Here is a 19,631-nt window from a genome sequence, read left to right on the forward strand (position 1 = left end):
CTCCCAACTAACAGGTTCCCTGGCTTCCTGACAGCCACCACGCCCTCCCACTGTCTCTCCACAACACTTCAAGGACCCTCACATTTCCATAAACCCTTGGACAACTCCCTGCCATCCCCATGAAGCAGAACCACCTAAGCCTTTCCAAGGTCTGATTTTCCTCTCCCCTCAGCCGCAAGCCCATCTGCCTTTTCTGTCCAGCAAACAGTTCCCCCACGCTGATCCAGGCTGAGATCCCAATGTGACTGGCTTCCCCCTTCTTGATCCCAGCCCACAGGTTACCAGCAGGTCAAAAGTGCTCAGAAACTCTTCCTCGTGCTTATACAACGTACACAGAGACAGTGCCCAGCAAAACACTCTATGGAACATCCGATACACGGAGATCACCCACCCACTTCTCCCCATGCAGAGATTTTTCCGCAGTGCAAGATTCTGATGACTGGTACTTCACTAATTGTCTGGTGCATCAACACAGCACATGGTTACTTTAGAATCTCATCATGTTATAATTTTACAAGCAAGAATACATCTTTAGGGACACTTTGTGAAATAAGAGCAAGGCCATGCAACACAATATTTGACTGTCATGGTGATGAAGCAGAACATTTTTACAGCAATTCTCTTAACACTGCAAAGCCAACCAAATTTTTCTTTCTGGTCTTAAGCACGCAGTTAACTAAAAGCATGTGATACCAAGGCACTGAGTTGTCTTGCGGGTAAAGTTTCAGAATTACTTCTCCCTCACCAGCATCATACAGAAAAGAGTTATAGGTTGTGAGGGATTTGTTTCAGGTCACTGCAGCCCTAAAAACAGAAGAAAAATGACTTCCATCCCCTAGCTGCTCAGATGACCTCGGCAGCCCTTGCTAATGATAGCACAAAGGGCTCCAATTACTAGTGATTTGTTCACTTAGCTCATCCAATCCTGCAGGGGAAATTCTATCACACAGAACTACACTGATGAGAAAAATAAAAGCTATAATTTAGTTTTCAGTATTGAATAATAAAAAATAAACTTAATGGATACTATCCTGCAAGTATAATTTACTTTGCATTTGGAAAACAAACCATCTGACAGTGCTATCGTTGGTAAGTTAGTATCATCCATAGATCCTTGGATGATGAAAGAGGATCTGAACAGGCTTTGACCTGAATTTTCTCTCTCCTCTCCTGGATTTCCAGACCGTTCTGTTGTCAGCCAGTTTCACAAGCCTGGTGGCTTCAGTAAGATGGTGGAGCGTCATTATCTGTTCATGTTCTTTTCTACTGATCCAGATGAACTGCTGGATAATTACAAGCACCAATACCTACATTTTAAAAGGGACTAGTGATTTTGAGGAGGGCACCTCAATTTTTGGGTGCCAAACTTGATACACCTTAAAGGGACATGATCTTAGAAAGTGGTGAGCACCTGCCCACTGAAAACCAGGCACCCTTAAGATGTTTCAAGTTGGGCCCCCGCAAAAAGGAGGCACCTAAAATCACTGGTCACTTAAGAAAATTTAGGCCAGGGCAATGTTCTGGGATTCCTTCTTGTGTTTGGCTGATGGCGACACTTCTGGTATGTTTTCTGAAACAACATCTAATCTTCTCAGTGTGGTGGAAGGAAAGAGTTTATTTTACCTCCTCTGGCTGTTACAAGATTCAAAACAACTACTGTGAAATGGGCATGACCCAGTCAAATCAGGAAAAAAACCCTAAACAACTTCATACCATATATGGGGGCCTAATCTTCAAACATCTCGCCTGGCCATGCCCCGTGCGTCAGTGTCTACCCATGTGCAAAGCGAATATAAAACACGACCATTCTGCTTTGGGAGTGTTTTGGCTACCCGAGGGGCAAGGCGGTGGGGTCTACTTGTGCTCTCTCAACAGTTTTCCTGTTTAATTCTGCTGACTTGAATGGAGCGACTCCTCATTTCCATCAGTGTGAGAGCAGAATTTGGTCGTGGAAGTCTAAGAAGCTATTTTAAATACTCAGTACTGAGGATGCCTTTCAGGTGGGTTGTCTTTTTGCCCTGCTGTTATGCCTCAAAAATGTAAGATCCCATTTATTACTCTGACCTTGCAGGCTGAAAGATTTTTGCCGGCCCCTAATTTCTTATTTTCCCTCGACACACAGTTAAAAGCACCAATCAATCCCATAGCTAGAAAAAAATCTGCAGGCATTAATCTTATTTCTCATTTTAAGCACAGAGAATATTCTGAGTTCCACGTCCAGGCATTTGGCCTTGAAAATGCCACATTATGCTCCTACAGTAGCTATTACACATGAATTAAGGGCATCTATATATAGTTTGCTATACCGTGCAGAATACATTTTATAGAAACACATGAACTGTCATAGGGATCATCAGACCAATGGTCCATTTACCCCAGCAGTAGCCAGGTCCTAGTGGTTCAGCGGAAGAGGAGCCCCTCCCCACCAATTGTCCCATCAGTTACACAGTGATGTACTCCGGGGTGGAATGCCTTCCCAACTCTCAAAAATTAGCTGTTTGGGCCAGGGGTGTCCAGTGGGTGTAGGGGCTTCTAAACTGTGGCCATCCAGGGTGACTGTGTTAAGACGAATATGTGCACATTGTCATGAATTTAAAAGTGGCTCCCTGAGCTGCAACCTACGATATTCAAACGGAAGGGTCTGAATCAGCCCCATCACGACATGGAGGATGTAGGCGTGCCGCCTCCACAGTTGCTTCCTACTGCTTCTCCTGCAGCCCCAGGAGCTCTGCTGGGTGTAGGGTGACCAGACAGCAAGTGTGAAAAATCGGGACGGGGGTGGGGGATAAAAGACCCCAAAATCGGGACTGTGCCTATAAAATCGGGACATCCGGTCACCCTCGCTGGGAGCAGTCACAGCAGTTGCTGTCCCTTCCCTGGCGCATCTGCTCAGCACCTCCCCCCCGCGGCTGCCTCTGCACTGCAGAGGAGGGAGAAGAGTAGCTCTTGCTCCTCCATTGTCCACTTCCCTGCTGGGCTGCCGGAGCCCCACGGAGAGTCGGGTAGGAGCTCAGCGGGCTCTGCCTGAACCTCAGCCAAAATGTCTCCCCGCCCCCACGCAGCCACCCAGGGCAGCCCAGGACAGGGGAAAGAGAAGAAACGGCGAAGCTTTAACATGAGCCAGCTGGCAACAGACTTGGAAGGACCCTCAGGGGCCATGCTCCAAATGCGGCCTAGCTGGAGCATAGCACATTCCAGTACCATGCGCTGAGCAGAGGGAGGGAGGAGCCAGAGTGCTTGCTGGGGACTCCCCCACAAGGGGGAAATTCCCAGTAGGGGACTTCGGTGGTTTCCTCTCCCTCTGCACTGCCTGAGTATGGCCCCTCGACCTTTCTGAAATAACACGTGTGGCCCTGAGGCTGTAAAGGTTGGACCATCTCTGACTGAGGTTCTGAAGCTCAAAGACTGACACAATAGCATTCCCGAACACTGACACTTAACAAATATATTGATAGTCCCAAAATGCAGGTGCGTCGCTCCCGGTCACTTACTGCATCTATGGGATAACTTCATTATCCACTCATGGAGCTAGAGAGGAAAATGTGTGTCTGGAGAGCTAGTTCGTAAAGACTAGAACTGTTTGTATGTACTTACAGGAGGAGGCATTAGTTCCTTCTGTTGATGCTTGTATCCCAAACACGGGCTCTGCAACACACAGAAGGTAACAACAAGGTCATAAGGAGATACAAAAAAACTAACACATTGTATTGGAAGATCCTGAACTTGTCTTCCCCAGAAAAAAAATAAAGAAAACCACCGAAGGAAAGAAAAAAGAATAACCACTCCAGAAAGTGAGGAACTTCAAAGTCACTACAGCAAGTCCAGGGCACACCATGAATAAACAATTAATGCAAAAATGATCCATTGTCCTTGGAATGAAACGTAAAAAAAATTTGGCAGCGATAGAATCAATGTTTTCAGCTGCCTGTGATAGAATCAGGGGCAGCCAGAAAGCAGAGGGCCTGAAAGTGGCCATTCTATCCTGCGTATTGAGCAAGGAAGTGCTGAGAGCAAGTAACTCTCTAGAACAACGCCAAACGGATCTTCAAGGCTACGTTAAATAATAGCTGTGCTTAGGGACTGCTGTGACTAAAAGGAGAGCAGCGTGTATGAAAGCCACCAGTTTCGGACATATCCACAGCCGGAACGGAGCACAGACACGAAACTGTGAAAGGAGGATATGTTCAAGAACAAAATTGTACTTAGTGGCAGCATAATGTGGTAAAAAAGAAAGAAGCAGACTTAAGCTGGCAGAAGTGAATCACAATTTGTAGGACAGGTGAAGCAACTAGTTCTGGGAGACATATAAAACCAGACCCAGGCCAATCAAACCAGGCCCAGACCTACTGAGACAAAAGGTACAAGGCGCAAATGCGTGCAACAAAACCAGGGCATGCATTTAGGAGTTGCAAAAGTTCTACCCATCGAGGGTCTGGGCAATATATAGTGTAACACATGAGTACAGTAGTCATATGCAAAGGTGTGCAGGACAGCATCTCAGCTAGAAAGCAGTAATACAGAACCCATGCAGAAAGAGGACTTTACTTGTGGTAGCAGTAGAATACCATGCAACCAGCGAGAGGAAGACAGAGCCAAGTAATGCTCAGCGTTGAACAACCACCCCAAGAATGTATCAGTGAGGTTTCTGATAGACCATCGGGCACAGGCTAAACACACTGCCATATTCCTAGTAGAGATCTTAATTTAGAAACCAGGGACACAGTAGCCCACTGGGGTTCGAGCATAGGGCCCAAAAGGAATAATCATGTAGAGGGAAATCACACCTGAAGTTAAGGTGACTCTGCAAGTTCCTTCAGCTCCAAAGATACTAAAGCAGCACTCCTAGGCAATTGGTCAGTGGCAGTCTAAACAGGAGCACCGCACACTAGTCTATTTCCAATCATCAAAGAAGATCTAATGTGCTCATCTGTATTGCAGGGTGCGGAATAATTCTGCAGGGTGCATAAAATCCCCATTATTCTGAAACAGCTAGAGGATTCTGTAATGATTTACAGAGCAGAAGTAGCATGGATCCAGGATTAACAGCTTTGTGAGAATGGAAAAGAAAAATGGCACATTATGGGTATATTTGGATGTACAAGAGCTGAACAGAGTCATCCCGACCCATCCCGACTCCATCCCAACGTAAGATGATGTCCTGTGCTAAGTGGCCAACTCGCTATTCAGAATTCTAGAAAGACAGAGGCTGGAGAGAGTACCCTGAGAAGTAGTCATCAGCCGTACGCACTTTAATACTCCCATGGGTGGGAAGTAGTTTTGTTATTTACGATTTGGTATTAAATCTGCAAGTGCAGTATTTTAGCAGCAAATGTCCTTTTGCGCACCTCAGAGTCCACATCATAGCCTCTGTCACAGCCACAGCAAAGAGGAGAATATTCCTGTACAGAAGCAGGCAATGGGAAGAACACAAGTAGCAAAACGGCAGGCTCTGTGAAGAAAGGAGTGCTGTGTACAGGTTTTGTTCTTACATCATAAGGGGTGAGGAAATGAGAATAAAGTGCAGGCCAGGGCCAGCATGACATTCCTCTGAACAACACTGGCTCCAGTGCTTACAGGAACACTTGCTATGAACCGTTTGGTCTAATATGTATCAAGTGAAGCAATACAGACAGCCACACTGAGAATATGAGTGAATCCTGGATCATCTGATGGGCATTTGTTAGACACCAGTGCCAAGATTTCCCAAGCCTACCACACACAGAGATGCATCAAAGGACAGGCTGCAGGCATGCTTAATGCAAATTCTTGTGGTCACACTTTTCTCCTTGATCTAGCCTACCAATGTTGTCATCTCAGACTAAAAGCAGCCTTTGCCAGATACGGCATTCCAGAAGAGCTAGTGAGAGACCACTGTCCCTTTGCCAGCCCGGATCTGTGCAATTTTGCAAATCAGTGGGATAGATGTCTTATCCACGCCAGTCTACAACTTCCTCAGCCAGACATGGTAGGAGAGACATGACCATTTATAAAGTATCACTACAGTGTTATATTTACCATCTACCATACAGGGACCATTTATAAAGTAACACTAATATTTCTTTTTTTTTTTTTTTTTTTTAAAGAAAACCAGTGCACTCTGAATGCCCCTGGAGCCTAGAAACACGCCCCTCATACGCCTGGAACGCTTAGCAGCAGAGCTGCTCAAGGGCAGAATGTGGAGAGGAACACTCACACCGATTTGAAGGTGAGCTAGACACAGAAGAGTTTATACCAAGCTGACACAGCCTCAAAGGTGGTAAAAGCACAGACCAAGAATACCACCTGCATTCATGAAACCTGCACAAGGGCAGTACCAGACTGCAGATCCTGTCAGGTTAAGCCACCCATAGGAGAAAGATAAAGGAGGTGCTGGTGACCGGATCACACAGGTCGTATGGAGTCATTAAGGGACAAGAAAGGGTCACTATGAGCTAGCCAGGAACCTATGTGGGCCACATAGCTATTGAGGACCCACTCTCACATGAATGTGAGATAATCATTGTGTAGCCTGCTAGGAAACATGAACATATTTGACACTGCCATCCTACAAAATGCACATGCACAGACAGAGTCAGATACAGCTACTTGTCGGTGGGAAAGATTCTGTTATGGCCCCAAGTGTAAAGATGTGTTCCAGCAGGTGAAGGGTTACTAGTAACCTATAACCCAAGAAGAGGTCAGGTGAGCTGCAGCACACTGACGGTGGCAGTGAACAAGGTAGGACAACGTATACAGCTCAGAGACGCTGGAAGTTATGCTTATCCCCTTCTTTAATTGTTTGCTAAAGAGCACCTCCACGTTAAAGTATTAAAAAGCAGGAACGTACTAAATAGCTCACTCCTATTTTGAAGTCACCAATGCAGGGCCAGTATTCAAGTCCCTCTCACTCCCACATGCTGGAGCTCTGGCTCCAGGCAAATCATTATATGCAGAATGAGCTAGAGAGAGCAGACCTAGGTCTGAAGAACTAATTGGAGAGAGACGAGACCGTTTAATTTGACTTACGTGAGGAAGATTTTGCTCCTTCTGTTGATACGGGTGTCTTGCTGGAGTGCTCTGTAAAACATAAAAGGTAACAGGAGGTTACAATATGGTTTCAGAAGATCCTGAACTCATCATTCTTAGCAGTAAAAGCCAGTTTATCTGTTAAGAAAGGACCGGCTCAAGGAAAAAATAGAAGCTCTAAAAAGCAAGCTCAGACTTCAGCCTCAGGGGCCAGGATGCCTACTGCAGTTGACTGTCTATTTGCAAAATAGCTTCCTGGGGGAAAACACAGGATGATCTATGGGTAGAATGACCCTGTTGGTCAAGTCTCTCATTCTCATCTGGGAATAATGGATCCACGGCAACTGAGGAAAAGCACACAAATGGCTGTATTTATGGAACAGTTCAGTTGAGCCCTTGTGCTTCTAAGCAGTTGGATTTTGCAAAGAAAGATTTCTGGTCATCCTATTTTACTTATTCATGAATATATCCAATGGTGTCCTTCTCTACTTCATGGAAATCTTCTAACTCACATGTAACTCATGGTGGAGGCGGAATTCTCTCCTTTGGAAGTGAGCATTCATGTTGCACAAAAGTGGAGTCAAGTTGTTGTTATACAAAAGTCCCAGGGAATGACAGCTCTTGGCATAATGCCATAGGCTTCTCCCCAAGTTGCTTGTTGATATAAAAGTCGGTGGCAATCGTACATGATAGTACCAGCACTTAGCTCCTTGCCAGATGGTTAGCAGAGTGTCTAATAAGTAGATGGATGGCTTTCTGTTAGAGCAGGTTTCTGTGGGGACCCAAAGCACTGAACATCCATATCACAATATGCTATTGTGATGTCTGGCTGAGCAGAAAACTCTGCAGACATGTTCCTGGACTGTAAGTTTTCTGAAGTTGTCTAGACAGTTATCAAGCACTGAGGTGGTAAAGTTCTTTATCACTGCACAAGTTACAACTCCATTAGTAGTACAATATGCTCATGCTTGGCTGGAGAACGAGAAGGGTCATAGATGCCACCATTTCAAGAAGTGTTGAGAACATCCTGCTTAGAATGTTAAGCATGTGAGCTTCCAGATCAGACAAAAGGAATACAGATGAAGAATGCAGAAGACACTTGGGAAAATAACTCTGACAGCCATTGGCCATGGTTTAGTGTTAGATCTTCCTGAACAACTGTGGTCTGCACCCAATTGTGGAGCCCTGTCACATTGTTCAAAATATTCCAACTCCCTGGGACATTCAGATTGTTTCCATTTTCTGTAGTCCTACAAAGATACAGAAATCCCTTATCAAGGCATGGGTTAGTGGAGGGATATCTGTCCACCATTTTCTTTCAAGGCAAATAAGACTACTAGGTTGTTCTCTGTTCTTGATCCTGAGGTTGCACATGGACATGACCAGCATCAAGAACCAGTCTATGTAATTTCCCTCAATGTAGCTGCAATCAAAGCTTGATGTAAGGCCTTTGTATTAGGATCTGTATTACCTCTCTGGCCTCCCTTTTTCACTAGCTCTTCTGTTTGGATTTTTTTTCCTTGTGGCCCAGTTTCCTCTCTGGGACACGTGGTCCACGATTATCTCATGATGCAGGAAAAATTGTTATGAAGTGCTCCCCCGCTACTCTGTGGTGGGTGCTCTGCAAAAGAATAGTGTACATACGCATATAAAATACTAGGGTCAAAATCTTGTCACACAAGGGTCTGGCATGTGGGGGTGCATGGCTGGGCATCAGTAAGGATCTATGCAGATTGTCAGGGATGGAGACAGTGCACTGATATATAATCTGAGCTGCCCGAGCAATTAACCTTTCTTAAAAATGAGAGGGGACGCAGCAGGTCTGGCACCTCAGACATCTCTGCCTCAGGCCGGATTGGAGCGACATTTTCTTTTCTTCTGAAAGAAACAGCGTTCCATTCAGTGCCTGTGCTGAGCTGGCACTCTCACCGTTCTCGTTACAGGCTGGGCACCATCAGTCAAGGCTTAGTCCATGCTTCCACCAATACAGACGGCGAGTTGCATTTGTAGCGGGAGATATGACCAGAAGCTCGGCACCAACAGAGCTTCCAGAAGAACCACATTCAGAGAACAGGTGTCACAGTCACACAGCATCAAGTGTGTTTAGTAACATCAACAGCTGAAGGTGTAAAACACAACAGGTGCTTATGATTGCTTATCGAGGACTGCATGCTGCACCACTGCCACGATGCATTCCACTCCGCACAACACCTGTAGAAAACAGGCTGAGGAGAAAGAGGAAGGTGGCCTGAAGGTGGCCTCCAGCGCTCGCAGAGGCGGAAGAGCATTAGGAGGTTTTCAGTAGTGGTATCTTCAGCACTGTGAGAAGCTGGTGATCTGCAGAGTGGCTTCTGGCCCTCCCTTCAGCTTCACATCTTGGTCTCCATCAACAGCAACAATGTTAATAGCCCTGTCCATTGTAACTCCCCCCCACGCGTATTCAGCGGTGCTGGAACAATTTCTGTAGTGGGGATGCGTAGAGCCATTGAATCAAACTGTAAACCCTGTATATGATGGAAACCAATTCGAGCCAGGGGGTGGGGAAGTACCCCTAGTGTCAGCACCTATGCACATATCCCATTCCTCTTGGGGCACATCTAAGGTCTGTGAGAGTCGCTGTACTGTCAGGGCTTAACAAAAGACACAAACTCTTCCCTGAACATGGAAACATTTGCCTGTTGCTCCTCCACTTCCCTAGGCAAAAACTGCAGAGGGAGAGGCAAGTGAAATGTTGGTTTTTTTGAGGCAACACGGCAGGAGTTCTCACGCCCACCGTCCCGGTCCTCCAGCCAGACCCAGTCTGCGCTCTCTCCCTGGCAGGTGACTGAAGAGAAGGCAAAGACCACGAAGGGCTCAGCAGCACAAACTGCCTGCTGTGTCTTCAGTCTGATCCATTGTTCTCCTCCAGGAAAGCTGTGCTGAGAAAGAAGGGATAGCCGCTCAGACAAGGAGTGCTGTGTGAACGCAGCTGAATGGTCTACTTGCCGGAGTCTGACCTGACATGCCACTCTTTCAAATCATTCCCAAAGATGGGCTGACACCCATTGTGTCCATGCCTTCATAAGAGCTGGAGGCACAGCTTTGACACCACTAATGGACTATACCTGATCATCTAGCTGACATTAAACAGATGACTGCACAAACCAGGTCACCAACGCCCTGCCCTATGCACCCAGGCCCCTCTGGCAGTCAGCTAGCCATGCCCGGAGGAGGAGGGGCTTCACAGCTAAATGGGGAGACAGACAGGAAGGCAAAGCAAGGAGCAGAGAAATCCACTCCTAAGAGTGTTCTCATCAGGGACTCCCAGAAAGAGGAGGATCCCTGGAATAAAAGGCAGACCTCCTCTCACTCACAGGTCCTGTTGGAATAGAGGGAGTTTCCTCCTCCAGAGCCTGGCAGAGAGATTGTGATGGTCCAAAGCTACAGGGAAAGGTCCTAATCATGTTAAGAACAGAGAATGCCTTTCTCCAGGGATAACTCCCGGTGCCCTCATCTCATATAGAAGCCACTGGCACATCTCCGCACTCCCTTTCTGCAGCGTTCTATGGCAAGTATGCGGTGTATGGAGGAGTTTGGTGAGATACACTATATCACTAAACATAAATGGGTATGTATGAAAATATAACCGGACATGGAGGAATTGCTTTTAGCATGTTTCATTCACTTTCCAAGCGTTGGCTTTCATGTAGCTCCTGTATAGTACAAAGCGACATTGTTATTAAACATTTGATTTCAAACGATTAATTGGGGTTATGTTGCTGACATACCAAAAGGACGATCTGTCCATTCATATCTTCATGTTATTTATTGATCATTGAAAAGCGGAGCTAGTTATCCCTACGGGTTTCCCCTCTAGTTCCTTGGAATTGATGGATTGGTCATTTTTATGTGACTCATATTCCTGTAGAAAGTTCCAAATGGAACAGAGACCCTTGTGTTTCTCATGGCTCCACTGAGGTCATGCTTCCTGATGCTTGCGAGAGCTCTGCCCCTACTCCAAACTCCGAGGGATATTTCTGCCTGAGCTCATCTGAGTGGTTGCTGCTGTCGTTTAATCTTTTCATCACTGAAAGCTGTCCAAAGGAATGGAAGTTGCCCACACACATTTCCCTCCCTGCCCAGCTATGTTCATAGCTCCTTACCCTCCTCGTCCATTCAGGAGGGGTGCTGAAGTGGTGACACTGTTCTTCCTACTCAAATTGCACCATTAAAACAAATGCAACTAGGTCCAGATCCTCTGTTGGAGCTATGCTGATTTACATCAGCTGAGAATCTGGCCCACAATTCCTAGCATGGCCTCGTCAAGCACACCAGAGACGGACAGTCTGGTCTCTTGCTCTAATCAAACTTCAGACTGATCAATATAGGGCCACGAAGGGATTTTTCTTTCACGAAATGCATTGCACAGTTGGCCAGGTGCATTATGGGATTTAATGTTTGTAAGGCTGGATTTCATTTATGATTTTATTTGCCTTCCTCTTACGCATCAGACATTGGCTACCTGCAGAGGCAGGATAGTGGATTCAATGGACCAGCCTATGGTGGTATGAGAAATCCCGCATTCTTAACTGTCTCCATTTGACATGCTGAATGGTGTTATAGTACCAACACTATTGCGTTACACTGTGAAGAAGTCCACACATTAATGAAATGGTGGCTGCACATCACTATTTCCAAATGGGGATGTGTAAAGTTGAAATCAATGCAGGGTGTTCAGTCCTTTTGAAAATACAGTTATTTCCTTTGGTGTCTACATATGGATTTTGGTGTGTAACTTTTGGAAGACACATTTGAAAACTCTGCCCTTAGTTTATATTACTGTATCAATGCTCTTTTAGTACAGTTAAAATGATCCTTAAAAATAATAAAAGTAAAAAGTGTGCTGCAAGAACCCCTTTGCATAGGAAAAGTGACAAATTAGTATATGAAAAGCAATTAGCACAATGCACCCAAATCCCAGTGCTCTCTATTTATAGATCTCCAAAGGAGTGTTGTGCATCTTTACGGACCTCAGCTACAGTCCTTCTTAGGGAAGCACGTGTGAAAAAGAAGGAGGCCAAATAAGAAGGCAGTTTGTACCCCGTGGGCAAGTTACGCTCATTATAAATGAAAAGAGGACAGATGAACTGCTGCATACCATTCAGACTGCTAGAAACTAGAAATTGTAATTTTTAGAATATTCTTATAATTTGATTTTAGTTGTATTTTTTAAATAAAAAAAATCTATTTATAAGGCACCCTACATGGGAAATTCAAGTTCCTTTCATCTCCAAACAAATTCTACGAGACGATCTGTCCAGCCAAATACAGCACATAGCCTGGCAGGAAGAAAAAACAATCCAGCACAAGGGCAAACCTGATAGTCTTCAGGCCCATGTTCCAAACACAAGGGGACTCCTTTGCACTTGGAAGGAGAATAGGGAAAACAAAACGTAGTTGTTAAAACACAATAAGTAGACCCAAGTTCAATCAAAAGTAGCTAACTAGAACAAAAATGGCTTCTGTGGCACATAATAATATGTGAGCATGTAATTAAAGACTGTACCATAATGCATATACCCAAGGGGGCCAAATTAAGGGTCCTTCGGCAACTTTATTTCTGGCATTTCCCAACTTCTAAGTTCTTGATTTTGCAACCCTAACATTTTTTGTATGCAATTTTCTAGATTTTTACCCCAGGAATTCAATTAAGCCGTATCATATTGACATCCATGTGAGCATCAGCAGGGCTGGAACCTTTAGATCCACAGCACAGACCTAATGGAGTAACTGATAACAGTAGCAGGTTGTAATGCTCTAGGAGGAACACACTTTGCCAGTGGGTTTCACAGATAATTGCTGACAGCAGAGGAATCTTTGGTTACATTCCCGGTTCTGAAAGAGAATGTAATCTAGTGGGCTCAGACCCTTCTGTCCCCTTTTATTCCCCAAGTCAGACTCCTTCTGTCCCTGTCATGTCTCATCTCCCCCATCCCTGGCTCCTCATGCCAGTCTCCTTACCTAGCCAGTCCCAGTCTCCACCCCCTGCCCAGACACTTTATCCTAGTCCTAGTTTCCCCCTTCAGATTGCCCATCCAGATCCCAGTCTTTCCCTCACCCCATCACCTCATCCCGTCTCCCTCCCCAAGCTCCTTGCCCAGTCAGTCTTAATCTCCCCCGACACCAGGCTCCTCATTTGATCTCAGTCTCTCTCCCCTTCACCACAGTCCCCAGCAGCCATTGCAGGTAAAGTCCTGATCAGCCTCTGCATCCCTGGGGTGGAGCATACTCAGTGACAACGGTGCATGCGCAGTCTGGGCAGCACCTGGAGCTGTGACTGGAGGGAGCATGCTCAGTGCACTCCTTGGAGAATTCAGCTGTCAAATTCTGACAATTCTCTATTTACTATAGGTGAGCTGAGATTTTTCAGACTTCTACTTTGAACAGATTTGGGTGTTTTTTCCAGGGAACAGCAAAAGGCATATCCCTGGCAGCAGGGCAACTGCCACAGCCAAATTTCAAATCCCTGCTCCAAAGCATGGAGGCACAAGCACTTCTCAACAAAATGACTGTAAGAATCTTTGTGACAGTCTGTAGCCCCCTATGTTTACCCCTTTTTCAAGACTAAGGTAAATTCTGTACAAAGTATGTCTTGTGAGATATCATTTGAAAGCTCATAATTTACTGATCATTATTGTCCTGGTAAAATACGTGTGGCAGCATTGTATGTAAAGGTATAAAACTCTACCGCATGGCATTACTGAAACATTCCAAGTTCAGAAAAGCAGCCACAAACCAGTTCCTCTCAGACAGAAGGCCTCAGCTAGGTGTCAACGAAATCAAATGGACCTGCACCTGGTTAAGTGGCTATTCTTTGGCAAGAAAGAGCAAGAAATTTACATCTTGATTAAAAAAAACAGCTGGAGGTTCCTGTCTACACAGACTTTCTATCTCCTGAACCCCAGCTGGAGATGATTCTCAAAGAGGAGGAAAAGTATAAGAATGGAGAACATGCCCCAAGTTATTCCTCCCTTTTGCACTACCCAGGACAGCCACAACACTTGAGGAACAAGGAAACAGTTTTGGACTGAGATAGGGATTCTGTCTGAAAGGAATTCAGCGAGTAAGACTGCTGAAGCATGTGGTGAGACAGACTTTTGCTTTGAATTCACTTAACTTGTTAAGTTAGGTAGTAGTTGCATTTCACTTTTATTTTCTTGCAACCAACTCTGATTTCTATGCCTCATCACTTAAAATCTATCTTTCAGTAGTTAATAAACTTGTTTTATTGTTTTATCTAAACCAGTGTGATTGGACTGAAGTGTTTGGGAAACTCCATGTGAGAGAACAGGATTTGTGCATATCATTTTCTATTAATAAAATGACGGCCTTTATACTAGCTTGTGTTGTCCAGGAGGGAGCTGAGCAGTACAAGACGCACATTTCTGGGGAAAGTCTGGGGCTGGGAATTGGCTGGTGTTGCCGTGCAGTGTAATTCAAGAGTGGCTGCCCGTACCACTCATTCAGTATAGCTGGGAGTAATTTACATGCTGGAGGGTGGGTGACAGCAGACCAGGAGTGGTTGCTCTCACAGCAAAGCAGTGTAAAAGGCACCCCAGAACTGAGGGGACACAGCTATTCAAATGTCCAGATTGTACCCTGGGGAATGTCCCAATCGTTTAATATAATCCCATTCTCAGAAACAGCTGAACCATTTTAGCTGAAATTTAAACAAATAAATACATAAATTCAGCCCAAGTCAGACACCTGACAAATTTCAGCCCAAACAAGTGAAGTTTGATAATGTTATACAGCACTGAAAACAGGCTCTTATCATGGAAAGTGCCGAGCAACATTAAACTATAGCGGCTGCTACCACCTCCACCTACTTTATGTTTGTACAGCAACTAGCACTACAGGACTGGAGCCTCTAGGTGCTACCAGAACTCGAATAACTAATACCACTACATACGTACAGCTATTCCTTCTTATTGCATTTAGAATGCAATACAAAGAACATGGGGTTACGACACTGCCACTGTATAAACACACAAATTCGAGCAGTGATCACTTTATTTAATTAAATAGATGTTAACAGCAATGGTTCTCAGCCACTGGTACGTGTGCCAGCACAAGCAAACCGAGACTCTGTCGCTTATACCTGGCTCGCTATCCTCCATCAGGTGGTGACCCCCAGAGCCAGGGATGAACTTGGGATCCCAGCTCTCCGCTGCACCAGCTGCGCTCGGCTTCCATTCACCTCTACATGTGCTAACATTCCACAACAGCACTTAGACTGCTCCAGACCTCAGCCAGCCACAGCACATGGCTGTTTTCAGGCTCCTTCGGTGACTGGGAGATGGACGTGGAAGTTGATACCGAAGAGCTGAATGAGTTTTTATTATTGTGGCAAGTTACAGACCACACATGTGAAGGGGAGCCACAGAACGTCTACACTTCAGGCCTCATTACAGAGGTTGGATCCCAAATCTATCATTAAGGTCGAAAGGGGAAGAGGTCACTGGCAGCAGAGGAACAAGGGGTGAGAAGGTCACTGGTACAGTGGCTGTCAGAATCTGCTGAATGGATGCTGCTCTCTGACACAGTGGGGAACCAGTGCTTTTGTAGTCACCAGATGTTACCCAGGCTGCCCTTAATTTTGGATGGAAAATTCCACCAGCAATAGCAGCTGCTCAGAGGTTTGGTTTGCTAGTAGAACCAGCTGAGACGGGCAGTGTCAGTGAGGCCATCACACATGCATGCTGAATTTATTTATCAAATTGAGGATTACTACACAGTATGAGATGGTGTTTGATATTGGCTTATCAAATTTAGTTTAGATCTAGGGTTCAGCCTCTTTAGAGACACAAGGGCCGGCTGCAAAGTTTAGATCAGGACCAAACTTTCCTCAAGTTCAGGAGTATTTGATATATTAAGTCTATTCTATTCTATACACACACACTAAGTCATTCCACAACCATCCACTAACAAAAAAGCCCAAAGACTTAGACTGATGACAAATAAAGATTATAGTTTCATTTTCCAATTTGCATGGTACTTATCTCCTAGTTCAGGGCACAGTGTGCAACAAATATGCATTGCATTGTAATGATGTCTTCAAATTCCATCACGTTAAGAGACAAAAGTTGTCTTTTAGTTGCTGTATTGATCTAATCAGGTGTATGGTCCCCCCCACCCTCATAAGCCTCCTACATGAATTTCAACTGTCAATATGTTTTAATTACTCAACAACAAGTCCAAGAAACATAATTTAAGCGTATACCTGCCAACTGGGGTCATAACCAGAAAGAGTATTGTGAAAAGGTTTATATACAGTGATACAAACTAAATGTTGCTAGAAGCATATGTCAGAATTCCTATCAGTGAAACAGAAAGGAACTTTGAAAAATATAATTTTGTAGCTTCAAATGACTTTGAATAAGCTTGAGAGCTCAGCTTGCTCAGATCCTCCATTCCTCAAATCACAAGTCTCAACAACAGTATATGAGATAGGCTTATATCTATGAATGACTTCATATGTTGATCACGTAGCCTGCATTAAAACATTTCCCTCACGTGCCAGCTGTCAGGACAACTATCGACATATGTGAAAGGAGAGGTGGTCACGTTCCGTAGCCATACAAATAGTACTTAGTGATGAGGGCTGGTTTTTAGTAAAGGCTGGGACTCAGGAGATCTGGGTTCTGCCACAGACGTAATCTCTATATGCCTCAGTTACTCTTTTGTATAATGGGAACAGCGATACCCTCTTTCTTCCACCCTTTGTCAGTCCTGTCTGTTTAGATCATAAGGTCTTTGGTGCCAGGGCTGAGTCTCACTATGTGTTTGTACAGCACCTAGCACAATGGGGTGTCAATCTCTGTGGAGTCTTCCGTGTGCTAATGTAATGACAACTCAGCTTGTTCGCATAACAAGGGACAATTTAATCTAAAATCGGTTGTACCTATTTATCAGGCCTAATGTTTTTAAATGTATTTTATTTACACCACAATAGACTTAAGTGTTTTCATCTCTATTTTGCTTCCAGTGTGGTCTAGTGAGGATGCCCCTCTTGCAATGCTTGCAAGATTCTCATTCCCCTGCAGACCCTTTTGTCCGGATGGCTCTTTTAATGCAAGAACTTTTAAACTGCAGTTAAACAAACAGCCACGTCTTACCATTGGTGTCCGTGATGGTAATGCTGGCTTTGGTGCTGTCATTCCCTAGTTTGTTGCTCACTTTGCACGTGTATTCCCCAGCGTCCGCCAGCGATGCTTTAGAAATGTGAAGTTCCGAGTACTTCCTGTGGAATCAGGAGCAACATGTTACATCTTTTATCGGAGTAATAATCATGACAAGCAGCTAATACATTTATCCAATGAAGAGATTCATCTTCCATCCTCTGACTACACCAGTTTACCCCTACCAGAGTTTGGAGAACTCTGCAGAATAGGCACAGGAAAGAGCTGAAATAAATACATTTGTTTATACTTTTCTGCTTGACAGTTCTCATTGTTGTTAAGGGAAATCTACAAAAACCAGCCTTCTCCCTTCAAGAAACTGGACCAGCAGGTGCTCCGACACCACGGACACGGGTGCCTGTAGAAAATATAGATAGATTCTCCTGTCACTGAGGTTCATGCTGCCAGTAGCCGAGTTCTGTGCAAGTACTGTAGTTTCTAGCATCTGAATAAATAATCCTGAGATGCACGAAGCTCTTTATGCAATCTTTGAAACCCCACTAGGAAATCACTGTCCAGCGCTAACAAAAAATTGTGGACAGCAGTGCAATCTGCATGAGGCTACATTTTGTTCCTGGCAAGGAGATGTAATTTAATCAGTCTCCAAGGTTTTAAGATTAGATTTTAAAATGCACAACTCCTGCCTGGCCATTTATTTGGTAGGAGCACATTCTAGTGTCTCTCAGCAGGGCCCTGACCACAAGTAACCTCAGTAATTCACTCTTTGCTCTCTCTCCTGAGAGTGCCAATATGGTCGGAATTTGGGGCCACATGAAGTGGTGGTTGTTATATTGGGGACACTTGTGAACTCCCAGCAGAACTAAGGCCTGTTCGACACCTCAACTGTAGGTCAACAGAGCGACATTGCTCAGGGGTGTGAAAAATTCACACCCTTGAGAGAAGTCGTTAAGCCAACCTAAGCCCTGCTGTAGACGCTGGTAGGTGGATGGAAGAATTCTCAAGGGGTTGATTACTACAGCGATGGGAAAACCCTTCTTTCGCTGGGCAAGTGCCATTACTACAGCAACACAGCTGCAGCCCTGCAGCTGGACCACTGTAATGTTTGGCCTGTAGCCACAGTCTGGGAGTCTGAACTCTCTGCACACAGGGTGCCAAGCAGTCATCGAACTGAAATGATGGTCAGGAACGGATGAGCTGGGCTGGATTCAAATTGGAGGCGGTAACCTAGAGGTAAAAGGCTCTATCTACCCTAGGACCAATCCCCAGAGCCAACCAGTGCCCCTTCTCAGCTCTTCCTTGTGGCCTATTGGTCTTGCAACAGTACGGAGCAGTTGTTGCTAAGTCGCTTAAGGTTTCCTGTTTTCACACGAAGGCACAATTGCGGAGGGGACGAATCAGAACAGCTCTGATGCTTGTGGGGGGGAGGGGAAGAGAAACAGTGCCAGGCAGCCACTGCAGACTCAAGCCATCAGGGACACAGGGGGCTGTAGACCAGCAGGCCATTATCAGAGGGAGAGGAAGGCATAGGTGCGGGGGGAGGGGCCAGTGACCAGGAACCGAGCCCCAGGTGAAGTGAGGGGTTGTGGAGCGGAGCGTGGGTGGAGGGCCGGGAACAGGGCATAGGCGCGGGAAGTAGAGGTGCGGGGGGTGGGGCCAGCGACCAGGAACCGAGCCCCAGGTGAAGTGAGGGGTTGTGGAGCGGAGCGTGGGTGGAGGGCCGGGAACAGGGCATAGGCGCGGGAAGCACCCCCAGCTGTGCCCCACTCCCCAGCTGCTGGCTCCATGCATTAAACCTGGGGATGCTTCCCGCGCCCATGCCCTGTTCCTGGCCCTCCGCCAACTCTCTGCTCCCCAACCCCTCACCTCACCTGAGGCTCAGGTCCTGGCCGCCGACCCCACTTCCCGCTCCCAGGCCTCCGCTCCCAGGGGTCTAGTCCCGGGGCCCAGTGCCTGGTCCCATGGCCGAGGCTCTGCTCTTGGCCCTGCACGTGGGGTCCCGGCTGCTGCCCCCGATGCCAACTCCTGGCCCCACTCCCGCCCCCGGCTATGGCCCCAGCCCCGTTACCCCTGCCCAGGTCCCCCCTCCTAGAGACACAGCCCTGCTCCCAGCCTCTGCGGATGGGCAGACAGGGGTTAAGAGGGATGGCTTTCAGCACCCCCACTACTAAAAACGTTCCAGCGCCACTGGAAGAAGGAGTAGGCCCGTAGAGCAAACCAGGGGCTGGCAGAGCCTAGGCCAGCTAACTCAGGATGCAACATCACCCCACTGATAGGGGGAGAGGAGGCCAGCTAAAGTTGTGGAGCCAATTCATGGAACAGTATTCACTGGCCCACCTTCCTGGCTGGAGTTCAGGTGGCATGATGCTAGCTGCTTGTGGATGATGCGGGATAAGAATATGTAAGAACATGAGAACGGTCACACTGCCTCAGACCAATGCTCTATCT

General features: G+C 46.0%; 1 protein-coding gene across 18 annotated transcripts in view; it reads right to left on the minus strand.

Annotated features, from left to right (window-relative positions):
- The window catches only part of NRG1 (neuregulin 1), a 733,358-nt gene that overhangs the window by 164,800 nt on the left and 548,927 nt on the right, over positions 1 to 19,631 (minus strand). For 8 of the 18 annotated variants that reach the window (XM_065549823.1, XM_042859157.2, XM_042859159.2 and 5 more), the window contains 3 exons: positions 17,163 to 17,287; positions 7,006 to 7,056; positions 3,595 to 3,645 (listed from right to left, as the gene is read on the minus strand). In XM_065549823.1, coding sequence (XP_065405895.1) covers positions 3,595 to 3,645; positions 7,006 to 7,056; positions 17,163 to 17,287 — 227 coding nt within the window. Of the gene's footprint in view, positions 1 to 3,594; positions 3,646 to 7,005; positions 7,057 to 17,162; positions 17,288 to 19,631 lie in introns of those variants that run through there. The other 10 variants (XM_065549824.1, XM_008172650.4, XM_065549827.1 and 7 more) reach the window with 6 other exon arrangements.

This window comes from Chrysemys picta, chromosome 6 (assembly GCF_011386835.1).
Source record: "Chrysemys picta bellii isolate R12L10 chromosome 6, ASM1138683v2, whole genome shotgun sequence".
In the NCBI taxonomy this organism is placed as follows: Eukaryota; Metazoa; Chordata; order Testudines; family Emydidae; genus Chrysemys; species Chrysemys picta.